This window comes from Ursus maritimus, unplaced genomic scaffold (genome assembly GCF_017311325.1).
Source record: "Ursus maritimus isolate PB19 unplaced genomic scaffold, ASM1731132v1 scaffold_34, whole genome shotgun sequence".
Classification (NCBI taxonomy): domain Eukaryota; kingdom Metazoa; phylum Chordata; class Mammalia; order Carnivora; family Ursidae; genus Ursus; species Ursus maritimus.
The window spans coordinates 17,187,689-17,213,502 of record NW_024426008.1 but is presented as its reverse complement, the minus strand read 5'-3'; the positions used below and the strand labels follow the sequence as shown (position 1 = coordinate 17,213,502).

Sequence of the window (25,814 nt, the reverse complement as noted above, 5' to 3'; positions counted from 1 at the left end):
GGGGGGGGCGGTGGCCGGCGGCATAGGTTCCCCCAGAGAGTCAGGAACCTTAGCCCTTTGCTGGATTTGCTGGCGCCGTAGGACTGAGGCGTTAGTCCAACGGACCTCTCACCTGGAGCAGGTGTTTCCCGTCGGGCTCCCGAGTGTCGTGGCCACCCAGCCTCTGTCAGGGCCGGTCTGGTGACAGGGAGGCCAGCGCCCGACAAGAAAGCCTGCTTGTTCCTGAGCATCTTGGTAGCAAAGACTTTTAGAGACATGGGATGTGCTTCCCTGTGAAGGCGGTATTTTAAGTCATATTGTCTTCATTATGATTATCATTATTTTATTGATCTCTATGCCCAACGTGGGGCTCAAACTCACCACCCTGAGATCAAGAGCCCCATACTCTTCCAACTTAGCCAGCCAGGTGCCCCAAGTCATATTGTCTTATAGAAAAAATACGTCTGTTCCTTCTGCCACATAATAATCCTTTAAATACCTGAAGATAGCTCTCATGTCTTTCTCTTATCTCTGTTCAGACAAAGCAGTCCCAGTGTCTTCCATATTTCTCATAAAAGAATTAACATTATTCTAAAATAGTAAGAGCTAAGGGCTTCACCTGCCTTATCTCAGTGATTTCTCACAGGACGCCCCATGGAGGGGGCCCATTTCACAGATGAGGAAACAGGCTGGTGTTTCCAGCAGCCCCTCCTCGGTGGTTGCTTTCCTCAGATCCAGCATATTGTCTCCACCTCCCACTTAGTTAAAATGCAGCTAAGCCTCACCCTCCAGACGCTATCAGTTTAGCACTGGGGCCTCCTGGTCCCTGCAGTGGCAGGAGAGGGCCTGTGGCCACGTCTGCGGGACCCACACACAAGCTGAAAGGCAGAACGAGCTGTTTAAGGTGAGAGAGTCTTGTGTGCCGCTCTTGTGAGCACCTGCCTGCCTACTTCTCACCTCGTTCAAGTACAGCCCAAAGCAGCTGCTTCACAGACCCAGGGCACACAGGCTCGTGCCTTCCACAGAACTCTCCAGACACTCCTTTGGTAGGTGTGAGGAGTGCCTGTTTTCTCACTCCTGTCCCCACCTTCCTGGAACCCAGAGACTCAAAAGGCCGAGGGCTGTCCAGTGTGGCGCATCTGAGTCACCCAAATGTTACTCATCCTTTCCCCCCAGCTTCTCCTACCCTGTGCCAGTGATGGAGAAATACTGATAATCACAACAAAATCAAGCCTGTGTCATCTCCGTGACAGTCCACACATGGCTAAGGTTTTATTTGCTATTCTCTCAGCAGAGCAATGGTCATCACGCCCTGGACAATTTCCTTGTTCTTATGGGAAACCCGATATGCGCAAAACAAATCTGTATTAGTAGATTCGTGATACGTGGGTCTAGGTATAAACCCTTGCTGAGCTGGGGGCTGACGAGCCTCAAAGACTCCAGGAGGGCCAAAAAAAAAAAAAAAAAACCAAACTAAACAAAAAGAAACCACACTTCCAACTGAACCCTCCGAAAAACTCAACAACATGGAACTGGAAACCACATGTTTGCAACTTCTAATGGATCAAACAGCATTCTACCCGATTCAGAACTTGGAACAAAAAGGTGGAATGCAGGGTGTCACAACCCAACAAGGTTATGCCTCCTGGGATGAAGACAACATCATGTCTGATTTTTGTGCTACTTATACTGCCAAGCATTTAGTTCATGCCTAAATGTGTGTGTGTGTGTGTGTGTGCGCGCGCACGCGCACATGTATATGTACAGCTGAGGTCGCTCACATGACCAAAGCCAGCTCAGAAGTTCCCAGATCACTGGGGAAGACAACCCCTGCCTCTTTCAGAATTACACTGCAGCCAAAGTCCTCTTAATCCCAGTAAAAGGTTTATGGGAGAAATGTTCTCTTAAACATGTTATGTTAAAAAATATAACGAAGAGTTAGAATTCGTACAGCGATGAATTATAAAACCAAACAGGACCAAAGCAAGCCGAACAGAACAACCCTCACTGCTCTCTCCGTACGGGAGCCGTGCCTCCACGGCTTTGTGATTTGGTGGTGAGAAAAGCGACGAAAAGGAGAGGCTCGGTGTTTTCTCGGTGCCTGTTAGGACGAAAACTCATCAGAGTGATTTTTCTTGGAGGAGTGGTAATGTGGTTTAGCTTACTCACTGGCACATGTTTCTTTCAAGTGAGTCATGAGAAGAGGTTAATTTAGTGGAATGGATCTGTGTCCACTGTGGGGAAAATGGATCAGAAGACCACTCTGCTATGCTCTGGATTGGAAAAGAAAGAAGACATTCCCTCTGATTTAGGAAGGTGGCTTTATGGAAGAGAGAGTCAACGGAAAGTGATCATGAAGCTTGAATCAGCAATACGTGCAGAACTGTTGAGTATTTATGCTTACGATTTATGTTTCACGTGTAATCAGGGTCCCTTCCCATTGAATTCATCTTCAGTCTAGCTTATGGCTACACTGTCTTCACTGCCCCTCATGGCTGTCACTGTGTGATTGTTCTCTTGCTTCTAACCCAGATGCTGCCATTGACGTAGCATCTTGATCCCTGTTTCGGAGAAGAGAGGGCCACCTACTGAGTGCAGAGCAAATCTGAGCCAACAGCAGCAGCCTCTGTTAGGCTCATAACTTGTATAATTCCACCTTAAGTTTCTAAGCATTTAAAAAAAGATCTACTTGGAAGTGAATTCCTAGTGTAGAAGCTCCAGGATCATTTTGATTCTTCTCGGATCCTTTGGAAAAACATTAGGAGCTTTGGGTCAGTGATCTAAATCAGGGGTTTAGCAAACTACAGTCCACAGGCCAAATCTGACCTGCCATCTATTTTTGTAAAGTCTACGAGCTAAAAATGGTACAAACACCATTCTTACTTTGGTTTTTACCAAATAGTTGGGGGGGGGGATCAGAAGAATAATAATATTCTGGGATAGGAGAAAGTGCGATGAAATTCAAAGTTTCACATCCATATACAAAGTTTATCGGACCACAGCCCCGCTCATCTGTTTGTGTATTATTATCTACCGCGGCTTTTTCACTCTGACAGCAGGATCAAGCAGTTGCCAGACACTGTATGGCCTACAAAGTCTACCGGGTCCTGTGGAGAAAGTTGGCCGACCCATGATCTCACCCTGAAGATTTGAACTTGTATCTGGTATACACCAGAGTTTGCAAATCCAGATGTGGCTTCAGGAGCCAGACACATGGTGAAAATGGGTGAAATACTAGGTGCATTCCCTCATGGGTTGTCCTGGATAGTGCTTTGTCCCCTCAAAGGCACTGAAATTCAACATTTTACAAAGCATTGTGCTAGCCGAACGATGTGTGTGTGAAGGAAGCCTGGATTCTCCTTGGGGACTTAGAATTTGTAGCCCTTTGAGACCACCCACCTCTTTAACCCAGTGAAGAGTCTACATACAACCTACTTTGGGATACACTTCAGCATGTTTGTTAATAACAGACACCTAATAAGGTATCATTTAAAAAATGATACATGTTTCGTACCTAGGAAAGTATGGAATGGAGAAATCCTACATACGGAAGGAACAGAATTTAAGGCTGAATGGGACCAGAGATCATGGGCAGAGGAGGAAAAGAGAGGTCTTGGAGAGCCTGTGGCTAACTCTTCACCCAGTAGCCAAGGGGAAATCAAGTCAGGCCTTTCAGCTCAGTGCTGAGGCCCACAAAAGAACAGTTAACCTTCTTCACACGAACAAATCATATGGCACAGCAACTATCAATTAAAGAATCTTTAAACTTGTCTTTAGTATTAATGAGAGAGTTACCGTCCTCCAGGGGAGGAGGGGGGGAAGAACAAGCATGTACTAGTGGTTTATTTCTGGCCTTTACAGGAAAACATACCCAGAGGCAGTAACACAATAAACTCTTGCTTTACTGGAGCAGAGCTGTTAACACCACAAGTTTCTCTGCATTCTCATTATTTATATACCACTCCCCTCCCCTTCCAGCAACCAGCTAAGCACCTCTCGCTGACAGACTCGGCTCAGAGTATAAAATAAACTTGATCAAAACGGCTACTGAATACCACACCTGGTGTGTAAAAGCCTTTCTTTGCAGAGACAGGTCAGGCCTCCAGAAGTCTCCTGGGCCTCCAAGGGGTTCAAGAGGAGTGGAGTAGAGCCTGCTGGCTATGCACTTGCCTACTTAGCACAAAGGACGGCTCATTGCTTTTAAGAAGAAACCTCCACTCTACCTGGTATTAGTCGACAACACCAAGCGGTGAGTTCTCCATACAGAGGGAGAAAGAGGACAGTGTGGGGATTGCCAACGGGTTATACTCAACCTTGTCCAGGCTCCCTTGAGTTCAGATAGGCTGCCACTGAGATACTGGCTCAGGGCCTGGGAGGCCTATGTTCTCAACACACCCATTCCCACCTGGCTTTTCTCCCCTTCCCTTCCACAGTTCCACAGGAGAGCCTAAAATGGGCTAACCTTAATCAAGGCAGGAAGGTTAAAAATACAAAATCTGAACCTCCCATGGCTTCTAGCAAAATAACTATCTAGTAAAACAAATCTAAGGTCATGAGGCCTCCTTTTCAGAACAGAACTCCAAAAATGCCAATTAAGAATTAGAGTTTCTTGCAGATGTCCAAAATCAGGGTCTCTTCTGGAGGAAAAAATAGTGGGTTTTGATTGTAAAAAAGCAACTAGGATTCCAGAGATAAAAGGATAATCTGATATTAGAAAATCATATTGATAATCATATCTCCCTTTAAACAGACTAATACATCCCCCCCCCACATCTTCCCTCGAAAAATGCAAAATAGTGTTTGATAAAATTCAACATCCAATCCTAATAAAAGCTTTTAGGAAAATAAGAGAATAATTCCTTAACAGGATAGAAAAATATAGATCCGAAACCCTTCCCCAGCAAGGTCAATAGTAAAATAAAGATAGCATTCTATTAAAGTCAAGCTCGAGGCATGAATGGACACCGTCCCCATCACTATCGCTACTTAATGCTGTTCAGGAAATGCTAGTGAGTGCAATTAGATAACAAAATAAGTAAATCATTGAAAGGGGAAGGTGATAGAAGAATTATTTGCAGCTAATACAACTTTCTATTTGGAAAGTCGAAGAAAAATACCTAAAAAGAGTAATATAAACTAAAAAATGCATTCTTAGGTATAAATATATGAAAGCACAATGGTTTTCTTATGTGCTAACCACAGCCGGTCAGGATGAGCCTAACAATGAAAGTTCAGGACCTGCATGAAGAAAATCATCAGACCCTGATATAAAAGAAAATGAATAAATGGAACACTTCTCATGTTCTCAGAGGGTAGGACTCAATGGTGTGAATATGGCAATGCTGTACAAATTTGTCTATGAAATTAACACATACCATAGAAATTCTTTTTTCTTGAACTTGACAAAATGATCCTAAAGTGAATTTGGAAGAATAAATACACTCAACTTGCCAAGAAAATTTTGCAATAGAACAACAATAAGTGAACACTTGTGATACCAGTTATTACAATGTATGATTAAAGCTGCAATAATTAAGATAGTGCGAGACCAGCACAGGAAAAGACAACTCAGTGGAACAGAGTCAAGTCTGAAAATAAACCCAAGACTCAATAGGGATGGGGTGTTTCCAATTAGTGAAGAAATGAATGTTTAATTCAATAAACCTCATAGACATCTGAAAAATTAAATCTGGACCCCTAACTTAGGCCATTCTCTTCAATAAATTCCAAATGAGCTATATACATAAATGTAAAAAAAAAAAAAACCCACAGAGGTGAGAGAAAATATAGGTGACTATTTTTAGATTTCTGGAATGGGGAGAGACTGTCTAAACATGAAACCAAAGGCAAAATCCTCTTTGAAGAAGTTGTGAAATACTTAAAAAAATTTTAAACTTCTGCATGGTAAAAATTCACATAAGTGAAAAAATTTAAGAGTCAGAATGGTGAACTAATAAAGGAAATTGCAGCATAAGACAAAAGGTTAAAATCTGTAATACAAAAGGGACACTTACAAATCAAAATTAATAACCCAGTTTAATAAAACTGGGCAAGGATGCACATTTGTAATTTGTAAAATAAGAAATACGAATGGCCAATAAATAAATATATGAAAATATATTTAATCTCACAAGTAATCAAAATGGGCCAATTAAAACACCAATGAAATATATATCAGGATGGTGAAAATGTTAAAAAGTATGTGCATATGGGGCGCCTGGGTGGCTTAGTCAGTTGAGCATCTGACTCTTGATCTCAGGGTCATGAGTTCAAGCTCCATGCTTTAAAAAAAAAATGGTTTGTACATAGATCCATCACTGGTGGAGGCATGAGGAAACAGACCTCTACTGCATAGGTGGGTCTTATAATTGATCTAGGGCTATATGGCAATATATTCGTCTAGAAATTATTTTTGGTAATAATTAGATAGGAACACAGACGTGTACAGGGATACCAGCGTTGTTCATAAAAGCTAAAACTTGGTAACAACTTAACTAACAATAGAGAAGCAGTTTGGATACATTGTAGTGTACCCATACAGCGGAATAATGTGTACTTGTTATAAAGGTACTAGATTGTTACAGAACGAAATGGAAACCGGTTGGCAATACACCAGGAGAAAAGAGCAGTGTATGATCAGCTGTGTATGTATGTAGTGCAACATCCATGGAGAGAAAAAATCGTGGAAGAATATATATAAAATAGGAACAGCAGCTATCTACAGGTCACGGGGGATAAAGAGTAACTCTTTCTGTAATTTTCCTATATTTCTGGTTTTTTAAAAACAGTTAAGTTCAAATTTCTTTTTTGAGACAGTCAGAAAAAGGTCTTACACAAAACAAAGGAAACTGATGCATTGATTTTACAGTTTTCCACAAATGGGTCGATCGTTGATCAAGAACATATTCTACACAGAGAATGGGAGGGGGGCAGGTATTTACTCTCTATTGAGAAATAACACTCAGGTGTCCAAGACCAAAGAAAGGAGTATCATTCTGTTTCCTTCTCAAACTGTTAGAAAGTAAGAAACTTCCAGAACATCCCTCATCTGTTTCCTCACTCCTCCTTCACCCCCTCCCCTCCTTTTTCTGTATGTGAAAGGAAAATGGCCCCCACAAAGATAGAAAGGAACTGCCTTCAGAGCTGCATAGACAGTAAGGGCAAGGCTGCCTCACCGAGGGGTGAGCTCACTGGGAAGCAGGGGAGCGTGAACGTGCAGAAGTGCAAAGCCCAGGGTCCAATGCAGCGTTCACAGATGAGGCTGGTGGGACGCACACCCACACAGACCTGCCCTGACCCCGGGCCTGAGGCACCCCCACCCCCTTGCTCATTATCAACTGTCCTCGTTCCTGCGGGACAGCAACGCTCACTCGCAGGTACAGGATATGAGCCTTTGTTCTATTCTCTTTCATGTCCATGACCCTCGAGTGCCGCAGCACCTTGCACCTGACAGAGGAGGTGTGCAGGCCATCTTTGGGCGTAGACAATTCTACACTTCCCTGCATAAATCGTTCCAACTGAGTATGACCTCAAAAATCAAGAAATCAAAACTCAAAAGAAAAATCAAAAGTCTCCTGTTTGCCAGAAATATTGTGACCTGCACATGGAGATGTACTGAAAAAATAACACTTCGTCGGCTCTGGAAGAATCATCCTGCCTCAATGCCATCCCATTACATTGCCATTTGCTCTTCGTCCCTCTCTGAATCCTTCTTGTGATTAGGTTTCTTTTTATATTTTATTTGTTGATACAACAGAGTCATTTCAGAGTTTGAATGTGTGATTTTACTTCCTGTCCCCTGTGTTTATCTGTGGAAAGCAGCTTGTCTCATTCTTTAGGTTCTGAGCTGGGAAGTGGGCGTGTGTCTGTAACATCTGTCATGAAGTACTTGATGTTAGTGTCTAGGAAGCAAGCCTGTCTGAATATTGCTTGTGTGTCCCCGACCTCAACTGATCTGGGAGTTAGCTCATGTGCTGGGACCTCAAAAGGAGAGATGGTGGACACCAGATTCTTGACTCTGGGTTCTCAACCTAGCAAGAGAAATGTCCCGATGTCTCAGTCATATGGCCCCATCACAGCAGCTCTGAACTGGCAGAGGTGGGGTGACCTCCCCACAAGCCCACAGCTAGGTCCGGGCCTAGATTGGCTGACTCCCATGCCCACGCTCTTCCTGTCCATCTCATACCCTGCTTCTGCCCAGTTGTTTGTGGGAAAGAGAAATAATAAATGAACCCACTAAACATTGAGCAGGATAGAAACGTTTCATGGCAAAACTAGCCTGACAACATAGATTCTTTGAATCTTTGCATTTTGGGTGACTTTTGTAACCATCAAATTAAAACCTGTCAAACCTGGCAGATAAAGCCAACTCGGAGGGCAGATGACTTGTCCAAGGACATGCTTGGATGAGAACCAGTTTTCAAACGCCTCCTTCAGCTTGGAACATGAGACAAGACTGGATGTGAGAGAAGAGCAAAGGCCCTAAATCAATGGAGAGAGAGCCTTATGCCACATGTTTCTCTCACTCTCTTACTCCCAGGCTCTTTCCAGATGGACTGGCTCAGGGAGGGCATTTACAGTTTAAAACAGATATGTGCTGCTGAGCTTTAGAGTTTTAAAAATGGAAAGCAGATCCCGGAAGTCCTTAAATTTCAAGTCTCTTGATTGGCCAGTGCTTCCTACCAAGACCTGAGCTATAGAGAGAGGCTGGAGGGGCTGAGTTTAGAGAACAGACGTAGAGGTCCCTAAGAAATATCCTGCATTCTGTACTGTCCTGTTAGTAACAGGTGTGGGCAGTCCTGCAGGGTGGCCACTGTTGCCTGGCCTAGAGCCAGCACCAGCCCCTCTGGGGAAGTCCCCCCTGTCCCCCAGTGCCAGGGCACCTGACTGGCAGAGTCAGACAGCCACATTGAGAGGAGGGTCTCTGTGCATGCTTCATAGTCTCACCCTTCCAAATGTAGGGTGGGGAAAGGGACTGTGTGCTCCTGAGCCCAGGACCGCATAGCTAGGAGAATGCTCCAGGGGTCCTGAGTCACAGATTGCAAGGATCTACCACCTGGAGCCACTGTCCAGAGGCCCTCTTGAGCAGAGGAAGCCAGCACATGAGGATCAAGACCTAAGCTAGTGCATGACACCCCGGGGGAGATCATCAAGGTCAAAGTATCGTGTGCAATGTCGAAGCCCTCCCAGGATGCCAAAAAAAAAAAAAAAAAGAGAGGAGGACTTCTTGCCTACCAAATACTAGATCACTCCCAGGAGAAAGAAAGGCAATGGGAGGCAGAGAGAGAACTCTGATTTTGTAAACATTTACCTAAAGAATACAATTCAATAGAGAAGTGAAGAGAGACCTGAATAGGACTCAAGATAAAATTTCTCCACCAACAGCCCAAAGTTGGGGGGCAGGGGGACAGGACGCGGGGCAGTGTTCAAGAACTCAGTTCTGGTTATGGACAGTGACATGTTTGCACACCCCACGTCTGTGACTGGGAAAATCGTGCCCGACGCACACCGTTGCTTTACAAGGGCCACTGAGACTTCTGGCATCCTTCGCAAATGCAAGGATAACCCTTTCCATTTGTGCTCTTAGGTACAATTATAGGTAGCATCCTCAGCTCCCAGTCTGGAGCAACCGCGATCCAGAGAGCTGACGCCTTTGGCAAGGATCAAGCAATGGGCAGAAGACAAAAATACAGGAGACAAGACTGCTGTCTGGTTAGAAAAATGCCTGCTCTACCCACCAGCCAGACTGTGGCCCTTGAGGTGGCTCTGAGTGACTGGTGACGCTTCTCCAGCACATGGTGTCAGCTTTTTTCCCTCTGGGCTCAACCTCTATACACCACTGGCCCCACAGTAAGGTTGTGATGACTACAGGCCACATGGGCCACCATCAAATAGTTTTTCGAGCTTTAATGGGATGAGCCATGGATTCCTATTACCCAGTGTTTGTCACCAAAGACCACAAAGCTTCACAGGGCTGAGCGGCCTGACCTTCTGCAAGCAGCCCCCCTCCAGCTCCCCCCGCCCTCCTTGGGCAGGCATTCCCGGGCAGAGCTTTGCCATGTGGAAGCCAGCAGGACGTCGAGGGAAACGACTCAGGTTGGAGGGGCAGAGCCCGCTTCTTTACACGGGGAACCCCTGCTTCGGAGGGATAAAGCTCCCTAGACAAGCATTTCGTGGCTGGCCACGGGGATGACGTGTAACAACACCGAGGAAAAGCCGGCTGTTCGCTTGTCATTCTGCTTATTTTCATTAAAACAGCAGTGGTACAAAACTACTGTAGAATTATAGCAGTGCAGGAATTTTAGTCATTTTTGTGTGTTTTCTGTAAGTTATTTTTAAGAGCTAGTTTTTGCCTAACAATTTATTACGGTGTTTTTGTGGGGCATGACGCACGCTGAAGAGACTCCGGAATCCCAACGGGAACTGTCGTATAAACAGCCCATGGTTGTGAAGATGAGGCCTTTATCTGTTCACACCCAGGGCGACCAACATTCATGTAAACACAATTCATTTCCCCGAGCGTTAAGACAGACAGACAACTGGAATTAAGACCAAGTGAATGGTGCCGCTTACCACACTGTTGCTGTTAACCTCATTCCGTGAGAGGCGTTGGGTACTGGCTTCTACAATGACCGCTGAAGAGGTATGAAGTATGAGCGTGAGCGCAGGAAATGCATGTTGAAATCATCTATCTTCTGCCAAGACCATTTAGTACATGCACTGGTGGCCTATCTTTTAGGAGGAACTCCAGAGATAGCTGAGTTCTTTCTCTTCAAAGGGGAGGAGGAAATGCTCTCTCTCATACGAATCTGTCTCTCATTTTGTCAAACCTCTGCTTTTTGGAACATCCTGTCTATAATTCCATGTGGGCAGATAGAGAGGGTATCTGCTGGCTTTGCCTGTCTGAAATCCTTTGCTTCTTTGGGGTAGTTAATAGCACACCTTGAATTTCCTTGTGGAAACTACCCCTTCTCCACTCTGAGTCTATATAATTCTTGGGGGGAGAGGTGACCCCACGCCCCGAGCCCAGAGTTTCGATGTGACCTAGCCATGCCACAGTGATTGAGTTCAGGGACAGGCCCAAAATTCTAACTCAGCTATGAAGACTGGAGCCCGAGACTTTTGCTGGAATCATTAGGAAAGGAGAACTTTCTTTCTTTGCTGCATTGGCAGGCTGGGAGTCCGCTACTGCCGGCGGCCACCTTACCACCATCCAGAGACAGCCTGCCCACGAATGAAGCCAAAGCAAAGGACAGCAGAGCTTAGCCAGGGAGAGAGCCAGACGCCGAGGCCCCGAAACCAGAGATACCAGAAACGAGAGCTACCCTGGATGTGTGGATAATTTGAACCGATAAAGTTCTCTTTTTTTACTGAGCCAGTCCAAGTTTAGATTCAGTTGCTTGCAACCAAGAGTCCTGACTAATACAGCTGTGGACCCAGAACTGGTGTCTTTTTCAATAGGAAGGAAGCAGGTTCTGAATAGCTCTTAGAAAATATAGGATAGGTTTGGTCAGAGTCCAAGATTTCTGTAGATATTCTTAACCAAGGTTCATTAAAAACCAGCAATGTGCCAGAATTAGAATGCAAGAGTAGAGAGCTAAGGACTGGTGGCTTTGGGGCCAAATCCAGGAGAGGCATGCAAGACAGGGTCTCTTCCCACTGGTGGACCCCAAGGGGTCCAGGTCAATAACAATTCATACATAACTCCAGGTAGCTAGAAGCATGCTAGGAAAATCCCAGAGTAACTTTGAACTAAGATAACTGACTCCAAGTCTAATTCCTCCTATAAAACAAGAGTACTTTTCTATCTCATAGGACTTTCATGAGTTTATATATGACGATGTATGTAAACCATTTGGCTTAGAAGTTGGCATGTAATAAATGCTGGATGTTATTGCTATTTCTATTATTGTTACTATTAATATTACTCATTTTCCATTATTACTATTATTCACAATGTTCACTGTACCTGCTTTCAACATCTAGGACAGCTCTCTGCATCTAACAGTCGCTCCATAAATAAATATTCTTTCAACGAATGAGCTGTTGCTGGATTGCTCTGGAATTGTAAACAAAAATTCTAGGAACCTCAAGGGCATCTGGGCAACATCTATAAATTGTTTTTAATTATAATTCTTGGTGTACAGGGACACTATCCAAAATGCTTTCAAAGCCTAATCAGAATTAGTCTCAGAACAACTTCGGTCGAATCACTGAACTCCATTTTACAGATGGGAACACTGAGGCTCAGAGTTTTCATCATACGCGAGAGTGGCAGAGGCAGGACTCAAGCACAGGGCTGAGGGCCCCGACGCCCATGCTCTGACTGCTCTCCCTACTGAGGCCGCCCTGGAGAGGCCCTGCATTTGAGCTCCTTAGAGTGGCCTGGTCTCCCCATCACACACTCTTCTGACTGCCTCTACCTCATCAAAGCTGGCCCCCTGGAAGGGAGAGCTGGGGAAACCTTCTTTTCCCTCCCTTTGAACCAAGATGATCTATAGAATTCTTTCCAGTTCTGAAATGTCTGCAAAGCTTTTGTCCGTTGCCTGCCCCACCGGTTCCCACTTTCGTTCCAGTTGACTCTGGGAGGCACGCACTTCCAAAACGACAGAGACTCGCCTTGGAAAAATGTTCACACTTTGTTTGATACAAAACACTGCTGCCTGCATTTCAAATCCTGGTCATTAATTTTGCATGGCTTAAGCTCCCCTCTCTTTATTTTCATCTATGTAAATAATGTCCTCGCTTTTTAAAAAGGCTCAATCAGGGATGAATTCCATTCTCCTGTTCAAATTTGTGATTGCTCTCAATTTTATTAAAAAAAAAAAAAATTCGAACCACCCAGTGGCCCCAGGCTTAGCCGGTGGTTCTTGCAGCTCTAGAATCCTTGAATTTCAGATCCAGATGTTCATTCACTCCTCAGGATTCCAGAGGCTAACGTATCTCATGATGCACCCAGATTCAAAGGGAAGCCTGTGGGTGCACCTTCATAAACGTGGGCTTGGAGCACAAATGGAAGAGGGTGCCTTGGAAGATCCCACACATAAAAAATGTATGTACCTCACTCCCTTAGTGGGGTAGGCATTCTCTATGAATAATAATGTGAGTCCTATTATTTGCTGAGGGGACTGCTTGAGGCCAGGATAAGACAAATGTTTACTCTTGGCCTTAATGCACCAAAAAGGTATTAAAGTTTCAGGAGGGCTCCAGGAAGGGCGGAGTAGGAAATCTCGCTGGCACTTGGCCTCGGGCTGGCTCACAGTGTGCCGCTCCCATAATAAAAGGGCAGAGGTCCTGGGCTGACTCCACCTGTGCCCTTTTGCTAGGTTAACTTGGTTCATTTGAAGCAGCTCTTTAATCCAGGATTTAAAAAATGTTAACCACAGACTGGAATTCTCGGGAGACCGTGGGGAAAAGAATTCAGATCAAAGAATTGCAAAGAATTCACAATGAGGCGAAGTCTCTCCGTAGGCCAAGCTTGGGCCTTTAGCACGCCTTCAACCACCCTTCAGAGTCCAGGGCGCCCTCTTGTGTTGCTGAAGGAACCCGGGCCCCAGGAGACCGGGCTCTGGGCCCAAAGTCACATGGCTGTCAGGGCAGCCGGCCAGCCTCTGAACCCTCCAAGGGAACGTGCTTCCACAGAACAATCCCCATACCTGAGAGGGTGGCCAGACCCTCCTCTACAGGCAAAATGATAGATGTGATGACCCCTCAAGGTCACTTCCAAGCTCCAAATTCTCTTCTTTCGATACTGACAGCTGCTGCCACCAAGATTTCTGATCTGGCTGGACTAGGCCTGTGACTAGCTTCCCAACAAAAAGTGGGGCGGAGCGAGAGACAAGATTGTTCACAGACCACTGCAGAGGATCCCATTTCTTTCCTTTTAACCGTCTGTGGGTTTTTTTTCCCCCTCTCCGTCGCCCCTCCTTTTTGCGTGTGTTGCATAGAAACAGAAAGTGCCTTTGTACCAATTACTAGGCACTAATTTACGTTCTTCAGTGGGCGCTGGGCTTGCTGGAGAAACATTAGGATAAGGTGGGAGGGTCGGATGTGGGGGAGGCCTGGAGGGCTGCAAGCTTTTTCTCCAAGCTTGCAGAACAGCCAAGGGGAGTGAAAAAAAACAACCTGAAAAATTTGGAAGTCAAGACTAAGGGAAATGAGAAAGCTGGTTTTGTCTTGTTTGTTTGTTTGTTTAAATCAAGAATGCTAGTGACCATAAGGCATTCAGAAACCACACTGATGGCCTAGAAAGCCGACACTAACCAGCTCACACCACGTTGTTTTAGGGGCTCCTGGAAGAGTGAATACTGGAACCCATCCGCCCACTTTTCTTCCCAATGAACTTCTTAAGGAAGACCATTGTCAGCGGCTTTCCCAATATGTCATATGATAGTTCTCCCTGGGAAGTTTGAGCTGGGAATTTCCCACAGACGTTGCAGAATGACTAGTTCTTGGGATGAGCATCAACAATTGAGACAAGCATATAAATCTGACCCTATGTTCAGAATCCAAGAATTCATTTCCCTCAGGTTACATCTTTGCGTCTGAAGGTAATGGAGTGTTGCCATCAAAACAGCTCCATATTTGCTCCTCCACCTCCTCCCGACCCCCCACTTGTCCCCTTCCCTCGTCTCACCACTCATCCAAGCTCCGAGGGGAAAAGAGCAGAATAATGTTTTCATCCTGTAACTCTGCTCCATGTGTATCTTCTGTTGTGAAATAGTAACCTTGCCAGCAACAGAAGCTTTTCTAAGGCAACCCCGCTTTGTTTCTGCGAGGACAGCTGGATGGAGGGTATCCGAGGACAGGGGGAAGTGAGGAAGAGGAGCAACGTGTCCTACCTCGGGGACTGGCAACAAAGAGCAGTTGGGGCCCCCGAAAGGCCTCAATCCCCAGGGCGAGATCCCAGCATCGGGCTGGGGCTGGGGCAGCTGTCTGGGCCACCATTCCTTGGAATAGAGGGCGTTTTAGCCTCTTGTCTGAAACCCAGGAGCAATCCCTTTAGGAATCCATCCTTGCGATCCTTAGAAACCTTCCATCCTCTACAGCTAGAGGCCATTTTCAGCTCTCTGCCTTCTTCTCGAATGTAGATTGTCATTTTTCCCTGACAGAATGCATGAGGTTGTGTCTAGACAGTCTCCCTGGGGAGTGGGGTGGATATTGCCCCAAGGGGGCAAAAATCAGATCTTTGGCAGGTGAAAAAAGTCTTAGCTATCACAGTGGTTTGCGCATTCTAAAGGGGTACAGTACATAAACAGCTCTACAGTATTCCCGTGGCACTAAAATGTCATGGGAGGGGAGGACGATTATGGGGAAAAAATGTCTAAAGTCTCCTCAGGGGAAAGAAAATCGGCGGGAGGGAAAAAAGTAGAAAAACTATTACCTGTGCAAGCAAGCCCCACTCGGGCTAAGCTGTAAATGTATTTTGGATGAGATATGTCAGGTTATGAAATACAACAATGCAGATCACTTGGGGAGCCCTAAGGAAAGAACAGGGCAGAGAGACTGTCTCCTCAAGGACCGACACGCAGGGCCTCCCTCCTACTTAGGAAGAGGAGAAAGCGGCGGAGACTGGACATGGGCTAATGGACAGCCTGTCCGGAAGCTACTTGTGAACTGAGGCCCCCAGTCTGGGGGGCCTGCAGCCAAAGTGAGACCTTGCCCTGTCCCTGAACCTCTGCCTCCCGGGGAATGGAATGGGTCTTTTCTCGCACCTCTGATAGCACTGGACGCTCCTGAACCAAACAGTTGACTCTAAAGGTTTTTACAGTATTAAAGGAGAAGAGTACGAGAGGCTCAGGGAAGGCCCGGCCCCTGTGTTAGCAAAATTTTCAACCTTTGGTCTCAGGGAGGGAACATCCTGGCTGAATGGACATTTCTAAAGAGGCCAGAACACCTATTTCCAGTGTTGGAGGAGACCTTCCAGGGTGAGGGTCCTCCAGATCCCTTCGGCCAGATAGTCTCAAACATCCCAGGGTAATGTGCAAGCAGGAGAAGGAGAAAAAGAAGCAATCGCTCTTGGCGGTTTTGCAACACTGTGTCTTCTTAATTTTACACAAATGATCCTTATGCTCCATTTAAAAAAAAAAAATTGTTGTTTATAAAACTTTTTCTGTAGAACTGAACTGATATAACCAGTGTCCGCATGCTCGACCCGTTGTCATCACTTGGGGAGCGCTGACCTGAGTCCTTCTAAAAAAAAAAAAAGAAAAAGTAAAATGGTCCTCAGCACGGGAGTAAAGCCTAAGGTCTCTATCATTGGGATGCCAGCCTAGCACGAGTCTACACTAGCTGATTCTGAAGATTTTGATCTGGAATTTGGATGTTGTTGTTTCCTTCCCCCAAACATAACCCCCGCCCCACATATACATAACTGTGCAAGGTGACCACAAAGTCAGGAAATAGGATAAACTCTTTTTCTTTTCTTTAGTGCTCATGGGGGTTGAGGAGACATGGGTATGGCAGAGGTCCTTCTGAGTGAACGGGTATTTGTGGAGCCGTTTGAAGTATGTGCTCTGAGGTGGGGAGGAGTGTGTGGGTGTAGATGTGGGGGCTCTGAGAGGACTTCTGCGTGCATGTGTGTGCACACGGGCACATGGGTGACGGTGGTGATGTGGGTGTGGGTCTATGGGGGGGGTGTCACAGGATAAACTTCAAATTGCTCACATTTAAAAAAATATATATGTTCCATGTGTTTTCAGGCAAAGCACTTTAATGGGTCTAATTGTTAAACTGAAATGTTACCATAAATAACCTCTAAAGTGTCCTAAAAGTCCAGAAACGAAAAGGAATGTATTTGTGGCATTTTTCAGATTAACCGTGGATCTGCTACTTAAATGTTAGAGGCACGTTACTGGAGAAGAATATATAAGCCAGAGGCTGAAGAAAAGCAAATTGACCATAGTATTACAAAACGTAAACTGACGTACCACTTAAAAATAAGTTTATCCTGGTTCCTGATTTGGAGGAAAAACTCTCTATTACACACAAACTATAAGATCCAGAATTTCTTGAGGGCTTTCTGTACGTGGGATCCTATTAGGTGCTTTGTCTATGTTATTTAATCTTTGCAGAAGAACCTATGAGGGGGTCAGTGATAAGAGCCTACCCAGTGGATTAAGAAAATGAGGGTCAAACAAGAGAGGGTAGTAAACTTACACGCCAACAGAGATGATGTAAATGATTAAAATAAAGGACGCTGCCCTGTAAAAAAACAGTCAGCTCAAGCCAATTGTTGCTGGGTAGGCATTCAGGCCCAGTACTGCCTGATCAATCGATTTTTCCAGAGATGCCAGGACTCTGGATTTGTGCCGAATCTTCCAATTTTCAGATGTTGGTAACTAATTACATGTTTCATTAACTCTGTGTTGGCCAAGCCAAACAGATTTGCAAAGCCAACCCAGCGGCAGGCCTCTAGTTTGCAAACTTGGAATTGAAGTAACTTGCTGAAGTTTCTCCCACCTGGGAAAACAAGAGGACAAAGGGGAACCCAACTCAGAATTGTTGTTTTCGCTCAGGACGAAAGAGAAGTAGCTGCACTGGCTTATCAAATACCATTTTGTTTAAATGACTCAACTTCTAAAGCCACTGGGTCTGTGGAAGTGGGAGCTGTAGGAGGCTCTAGGAGGCGAGCAAGCAGCACGAAGGACTCTTATTGGCCACACGGAGCAGGGGGGTGCGGCTGGAATTTTAGCTGCTAAAATCTTCACAGAATGCAGACATTCCAAGGGCTATCTCAGGTCTACCTTCTGGATTTAATACGAGCAAAAAGAAAAACAACAACAGCAACAACAACAAGAAAAAACCAGGAAGTTCCTCACCTCATTTCCCCCCCTCCCCAAGACAATCTAACTTGAGGCTGAATCTGCAACTTCCAAATGCACAAGACCTCTGAGTCTTTTATTCAGAGGATCCTTGACACATACCTTCTTGGGTAGGAGCATGCTTCCCACAATATTTACAGAGGCTGAGGTTTTTGTTCAACGGTGTCCTGGTGTTACAGAGCCCCAAAACATAAACAAGACACCTGCTAGCCCCCTATCACTAGTTTCAAAAGACCGGCTGTAGCATTTAAAATGGGATTAACATTTCACTCGGTTTTCCACTCCTGACTATGTAGAAGGTTCTCCTGGAACAGCTGAGCCAGCTTGCCTTATGGAGAATTAAAGAGCACCACGCATGCACGCACACAGAAGCAGCCATTTCTATAAATGCCTGAGAAAAATCACTCAGCTGAATGGTTCAGAACTCTAGGAATCTTTTTTCTAAGACAGAAAGCCTCAGGTAGCTCCCACAGAGACCCCGCAGGCCTCCCCGGCCACCCGCCCAGGGGCAGCTCCCTGAAGGAGAAAGTGCCTTTGCTCAAGGTGGCAGTGGGTGTCGATGTGAGCCACTGAACCCGGGAAACATGGCTGACGAGGCCAGGCCCGCCCAACAGCTGCTGGTGAGTAACACCCTCGGGTTAATATACCCCTGCTTCACCCCAGGGGAGTCACGCTAAAGGTCACATCCCCCAATTCAGGCACGCATCTGCCTTGCGACAGCCTTACAGACACAAACTTCCAACTCTGCTGTTTGAGGGCAGCTTTAGATGACAACCCCAAACAGACTTGTGCATTCACCACGCAGGAAACTCCGTGGCACTCCTGTGCCAGCAGCCACCTCCACAAGAGACACCGTCCAAAGGAAATAAAATCTGAAATGCAGTTACGTGGCCTTGCTTTTCAAAAGCAAAACCAAACCAAACCAACGAATGATCATTTTAAAACCACAGGCCCAGGGCCTCGTCTTAAAAGCACCAACAATTACACCCCAAAATGACGATCCTTGGCTAAGTAACTCCAACAGCCTCTTCAACATGGTGTCAGAGGGTCGAAGGAAAAGAAGTGCCATGAAAGGATCAGGTCCTGTGCTTTCTCATCAGAACAGCAGCTGTAAAAGAACCTTACTAAAGATGGTGAGATAGCACAGCCCAGCCCTTTGCAACTTTTTCGGAGTATGTTAAACAGAACCAGCAGAATTGGCTGACCAAGGGCTCTGCAAGCCTCCAAAGCCCGTTTTATTCTGCATTTGTCTTTCTGACCACATTCCTTTGGCCAGCCCTTGCCTTTTGGTCTCCCTGGGAGAGACCCTTCCAGGCCTCTAGGCCCAAGTTCTCTACTGAGCCTTGACCTCAGGCAAGGACCACACCTTCCCGCTAACATTTCAGGGTACAGGGTGCCACCAATCATTGGGGGGGGAGGGGATCAGCTATGGAATGTCATTAAAAAGGCTAACTAGTCATGAAGTTAACCCACCAACCATCACTTGATCAAACTCCTCTGCCGCCTGAAGCAGTGTTATTTTAAACCTCCCTGGGGACTCTTGGCCAAATTTAAAACCACCTTGGCAAGCCCTGAAAAGTAGCAAGCATACAGCTAAATGAGTCCTTAGTCATCCCTAAAAGGTTCCACGTAAAGTGTGCCGCTTCTCCCCAGGTTTTGGCCATTTCGCTGCAATCCCTCAAGAGAATCAAATAAAAGATACGCCATTTGACCTCCCCAATGCCAGCGCCTGCCCAGGTGGGGTGGCCCCACGGTCGTGGGGTGCGGGAGTCCTGGGGGCGGGGCGGGCCGCGGAGGGGCGGCACCATTCCCCGAGAAGCCACGCACAGGGGCTGGCACTCCGCACTCACTCTGCCTGCCAGGTTAATGCTCTCCGTGGCTTCTAGAGACTGGAGACAATTAAGGAGAAAGGGAGCCTTCCGTCTCTACGCGGCTCAATCATTTCAAGAGTTAAACAGCATCTTATCCAAAATGTTGGCACCCTTGAGGCCGAGTGTGGTGTCCTTAACGCCCAGAAAGACTGCCCGGCCAAAGGTTAACTAACCCCAGAGCTCGGTGGGAGAGGGAGACGCCGCTAACCTGTATGCACTCTGTAATGGGCTTTGAGATGGGAGGATTTTCCATAGACTTTCCCACAGCCACTGTAGGGGCACTTGTGCCTCTTTTCGGAGGCGTGTTTCCCCTTCGCAGCCACTCCAGGGTGGAGGAGGGAGAGCGGGCTGGGCGCGCTGCCAGGATCCTGTCTCTCCTCCGGGCTGTGAGAAGGACTCGACCCAGATTCGGTGGTCACGTCGCTGTCGGATCCCATATCCTCATCCGGACTCTCCAGACTGTCGCTGCACACCGAGGGGGTCTGGATGGGTCGGTACTTGTTCAGGTCCAACAAGCTCTTGGCGATGGTGACCAGCGTGCAGTAATCCTTCCAGGTGTCCCCCGGGTCACCGTGCTCCTTGGTCACCTCGCGCTCAGGTAGTCGCAGTCGCTCGGCGTCCGGAGCGCCCCCATGCTCCGGCACCGCAGCGCGGTTCGAAATAGAAACCAGACACTGGGCAGCCACGAAGTCCATGTAGGCGGCCGCGGACATGGTGCGGGCGACAGCAGCCCCGGCGGCGCGGCCAAACTTGGCGGTGGCTGCGGAGGTTCGGCTCGCCCTGCCCTGGCCTCGGACGACGAGCGCGGCGCGGCGCGGCGGCCAAGGGGGCGGGGGCGCGGGGCGCTTCCGACTCGCAGGAGCGCGAGGCGACCTCAGCCCCTCATCTTTACGTAACCGGCAGCGCCTCCGCACGCAGCATCCACGGCCCCGGGCTCCGCCGCGCTGCCGCCGCTCGCCGCCGCCCGCGCCCAGCGCCCGGCGCGATCCCCCCGACGGGCGCGCCGGCCGCTCCGAGCCGGCTTCCCTTGGAAAGATGCCACACGTGGCGGCCGCAAGTTTATTCGCTTGAAAACGCCCCCGAGGCGCTGGGAGAGGAAACTGCAAGAGAGGTACACGCCCTCGGCCGCCTCTCCGTCGAGCCAAAGCCCCGGGACATTCACCCGACCACCCCGACGCGGGTGGCGAGGGCCGGACCGAGCTCCGGGTCTAAGAGACACTTTTCCCCCAGTCCACTGACGCCTTCTGAGCCCCTGCTTTTGCCGGTCCGCACCGTTCCGGCATTCTCTTGCTCAGTAACAATTTCGCAGAATCCCATCACGTCACAATCCAAACCCCCTCCAATTGGCCAGTGGGGAGGGTGATTCAACTCTGTTTACTTTCTCCCCCTGCCAGTCAGAAAGGCCTTTCGGTGGAGAGGTGCGTCTAGAACTGAGGCGTGCGGCCAATCCGACTGTTCCGTTTCGCTGCCTCGTGCTACCCCTACAGCCTCGAACGCTGACATTTAAAAGGGTAACAGCCGGGAGGCTGGAAGGGAGCAGCTGCTCATCCTCGGGAGCGCCTCTCCGTCCGGTAGCTGCTCCGGGCTCCGGGCTCGCGTTCCCGCCTGCGGAGCCGTGGGACACACCTTCCCCAGTCACTTGCGCTCGTTCCCGTGACAAAAGAAAACTTCAGGTTCGGTTTTCCAGTCTGCAAACAGTTAAGTGACTTCCTGCAAACGCTAGAGTCCCAGCAACCAGCCTTCCAATCAAAAGTAAGTTGGTTGATGTCACTGACATTGGCTCAGCCAATCAGAAGGGCGTTCCGAAAGCAAGCGCTCCACACTTGTAAATGCCAAGAGCTGTAGTGAAACTGGACACATCCTTGTGTTTTGTGTGGCTAGTAGTAAAAGTGAGATATGTATGCGAGGGCAGGGGTGATGAAAAAATGCAATGCGAGTCAATACTTAAAAAAAAAAAAACAACTAAATATGTCAGGCCAAGTTGCCCAAGAATAAACACAAATGAGAAAGCATCATTTCATTTTTTTCAGTCTGGGGATGCAGCATACTTCAGAGATTTTTAATAATCCTTCTATCCAGTGCATTGACTATGACTAATTCATCTTCAAAACCTAGAGCTGACAAAGTTCCATTTAAACCAAAGTCTTTTTTACTGGCTCACTCTTCTTACACCCCATCTTTGCTTCTGTGATGCCTTTTCATTCCTCTCCTTCCGTAGTGCAATTTATTCTAGGTAAGTTATTTTAGTTTTGTTTTGAAGCTACTGTAATCCACCTTCAATTAAATGGAGACAAAAATTTGTATAACTTTTTAAAAGACACCATTTTCTTTCCATCGACCCCTAGATGGATTTCAGGGCTTGTTTCTCTTATTTCACAGATGTGAAGACTGAGACACAGAGACGTGACTTTCTCTTATCAAGTAGATAGTGACAGAGCTCAGTTGAAACCATAAATCTAATGATTTCAAGCCCTTTGGGCTTTACAACAACCGAGCTCTTCGATTTTGTGAAATATTAACTGTGCTAAACAGATTCTTAAGAACTGGAACGAGCCAGAGATCCTTAGCTATTGAGTATTGTGGCATTACTTGATCAATGATTAGCATGGGTCTTGGAGTCTGATTAACTCAGTTTGCCTCTCCCTCTGAATGAATGATGGGTTATTTTCCATCATGATAGCTGAGAAAAGAATCTGGGGCGAATGTCTCTTGCAGGAAGTGAACGGTTGGCACAATTGGTTAAAAATACACTGATTTTCCTCTTTGGGTGTGGGAGGTATCTGCCTGCCTTTAGGTGATGGAGATCCAGTGAGGTCCAACCACGGCTCCCACTGGCTGTTAACCTTGGGTTTAGGTTGGGGAAGTTACACCAGTCTCCTGGTCTCTTAAGGAAGAGTTCCAAATGAACCCTCCCAGTTTGAAGGCCAGTATAGTTTATTTTGACTTTGCTTTTGAAGTGGTACAAGAAGATATAGCAGTAGGTTGATTATATGGAAAAGCAAAGTATGGAAAGGGGGTGGTGGTCAACCAAGAATATTATCATCACCGCCACCATCATGGTAAAGTAGGTACATCATGGTATGTAAAAGTGAAGCTGTCTTCAAGTTCTTGTATTCCAATCCCCTTAATTTTAGAAAAGAATTCACTGAAGCACAGGGGAGTTTGCCTACTTCATAATTTTTCTGGGACAAACTCGGTCCCCAAGGATACATGATCATTTAGAAATTGCACCTTTGCTTGCTTCTTTAAGGTCCGGCACAAATACCAATGGAATCCCTCCAGGGTCTCTATGATCACAGCTTGCACAGTCTCTTGAACTTGCATTGCAACAGGCATTGCACTGGGCACCTCCAGATAGCCCATGAGTTAATTAGCATTGGGGTTATTCTAGAAAAGAAGGAAAGTCTGTACCTTTCCTTGGACATTGTAATCCAAGAACTTGAATGAATCAATCATCATTGGTTTTTTAAAAAATATAAACTTTCCTCTCCCTTACTTCTTGACTTCTTCTATTAATTACTTTTAATTTAATTTTGTTTGGACTGGACGTAAACCCCGAATTCTTCCAACTCATTCATTTCACAGGTATAGAAGAAAGTAATGATAGAAAACAGAGATTTCATGCACATGAGTTTCTCTCACATATTTATAAATGTATCTGCTGTTTGACTTGATTTAGAATAGCTTTTTAAACCCAGAAATTCTTGAATTATAGAATACTTTCCCCTTTATCTCTTTTTCCACTCATTCCTTCTCCAGAGACTTATGTTTCAGTCAGGGATCTAGGCATGGGGCAGTACAGAAATGAAAAGACACTCTATCCTCGATGAGACTTATATGCTAAAAGCAAATTATATACACCACAAAATAACATATATCACAAGTAATAATTCCTACATCAGGAGTTTGTGTGTGTGCAATTTAACAACAAGCTTCCCTTGCTCTGTTGGGATGTGTGTTATAATAGTTTTATGATTAAAATCAGCTTACACTGTTTTGCCAGCATGTAGTTGTCCCAATTAAATTCTGGCAAAGTAAATTATCCCAAATTAATATGAATCATTCCTAATTACAATGAATAATTTACCAGTAAAGTATATATTATGCCACATAAATATGAGAGGTCTGTTTTCCCCCAATTTAGTCTTTGTAAATACACATTTCAAATCCACACAAACCAACTGGGAGGAGCATGGGGATTCAACGACTATAACTGTGCTTCTAGTTTATAAGTATGTGTTTTCCTCTCTGAATTCTGTCTAAGGCTTGGCTTTATTATCCAAGTTCTCAAGAACAATCATTTATGGGCCCGTAGCTAGAAGTCTTATTTTCTGTGCATCCTAAAGTAATTACCATTATCACCTCTAGAAGAGGTAGTGCCTACCTTGAGCTGATTCTTTGAGCACCTGCTTTGGCCAGCTTGGGGCAGAGAAGGGGCCTCCCGGGCCTGAGATGAGCAGCATGACCCTAGGCAACCTCTTAGAGTTATTTCCTTATCTGTGAATTAATGACATTAGATGAATACATCTCCATAGTCCCTTACAAACTCCAAATACTCTAGGGATTCCCCCCCCCCAAAAAAAATCATAGGGAAAAAAACTGAGCAAGACTTGGGTTCTTTAAACACCATCTCATCGGCTGTGCATCTACAAATAGGTCTTTATGGCAATGAAGGTCAGAATGTCTTAAATCAATATTTAATGGGACAGCAGGCGCAATACAAACTCATCTGGAATCCCTTAAATCCTTTCTTCCTTAATTTCATGGTCTCGCTTTTTCTCTCTTCAAGCGAGCTTGTGCAAATTTTCCACCCTAGCCCCAGCAGAAGTGTTTCCAGGCGAATACAGCCCATTCCCAGTCCCCTTCCCTGGAGATTTTAATCCAAACTGAGCCCTGGGCAGAGTTGCCCCAACTCTCTGGGTGGAGTTTACCACCTGGGGATTAACCTAAAATACATACTCTGCCAGTCTCGTCTTTGCCCAAGACCCAGGGAGGTTTAGGTTAGAACAGTACTCTGTACGTAGTGGGTTCCGCCATCTCTGGCTTTTCTCACTCTTTCCTGCTGGGAGGCGTGGACGGTGCTGGGCAGAGCTGCCAGCCTCCAGGCGGGAAGGAAGGAGGAGAACAGATGGCCCACTGGGGGTAGGGGATCACGTGTCGGACCTCACTCTGGGCTGGATCCAGACTTCTTTCAGGACCCAGGCCCTCCAGCTTCAGCGACTGCACCTAGGCACACAGCATATTATCTGGGGCGAAGCAGCGTTCATTTTAGTGAAAGCTGGGGAATTAGGGGAAGGTGATGAGTTTGGGTAGGGCGAGGCGGGCTGAAGGAATCGGGGCTTTCAGCAAAGGCAGTGTCCTGGATTTGAAATACAATCAGGTAAAGACCTATCTGCCAAAACGCCCGTGGCCATAACGTCAGTTAACACGCAGGGGCTGGAAAGGGGGGGGGCTCGGCCCGCGCGAAAACTTGCACAACGCCCTACTTTGCTCTCGCTCCACTTAGCAGCCTTCCGCAAAAACTCCAGGCCTCTCCTTTGCCGAGCAGAAAGGCCACACGTTCATGCATATGCAGGAGGATAAGTTTAGCTAGCAGCCCCCAGCGCGCGGAGAGGCCCTGCGCCGCGCACGGTGCATCACCCGCGCTCGGGGGCGGGAGCTCGGCTCCGGCAGCAGACTGGCGGGCGGCGCAGCCACTTGCGGGCTGCGCGCCCCGGCCTGGCATCGCCCTTTTAAAAAGTCTTCCGCAGGCGGCCGCCGCAGCAGCAGCCGGAGGAGCCGAGTTCATCTGAGGACAGCCCCAGTTCTCAGAAATCCCTTCCCTGCTGGAACATCAAGCTCCCTTTACTGCAGTTGAACAAACTGCCCTAGATTGGGGGATGAGGAACCCGCCCCAAACTCGTGCAAGGAGCTCCGGGCGCCCGCGCCCACGTGAGCTAACCTTGAAATTAGCCCCCGCACCCCGGCGGGAGGTGGGGAAGGCTGGCAGGGGTGAGAGTGGGCGGGGGCCGGCTGTTGGCCCCTAGAGGCCCAAGCCCTTGGGTTTGCGCCCTCCGCTGGCTTGTACCGCCCCCACCACCCTGTTTCATAACTCTATCGGGTTGCATTTTTTCTTTTTAACTCTTCGGGGTAGCATAGGGAT

The 25,814-nt window shown here is 46.9% G+C and overlaps 1 protein-coding gene across 2 annotated transcripts in view; it reads right to left on the bottom strand.

Annotated features, from left to right (window-relative positions):
* Positions 1–20,570, bottom strand: part of KLF9 (Kruppel like factor 9) — a 21,236-nt gene extending 666 nt beyond the window's left edge. Inside the window, exons 1-2 of one of the 2 annotated variants that reach the window (XM_008691027.2) lie at positions 19,881–20,568; positions 14,718–17,439 (exon numbers count right to left, since the gene is read on the bottom strand). In XM_008691027.2, the coding sequence (XP_008689249.2) occupies positions 17,228–17,439; positions 19,881–20,385 (717 nt within the window). In that variant the 5' untranslated portion in view covers positions 20,386–20,568 and the 3' untranslated portion in view covers positions 14,718–17,227. Of the gene's footprint in view, positions 1–14,717; positions 17,440–19,880 lie in introns of those variants that run through there. The other variant, XM_040620251.1, reaches the window with a different exon arrangement.
* Between the last annotated feature and the right edge of the window lie 5,244 nt (positions 20,571–25,814).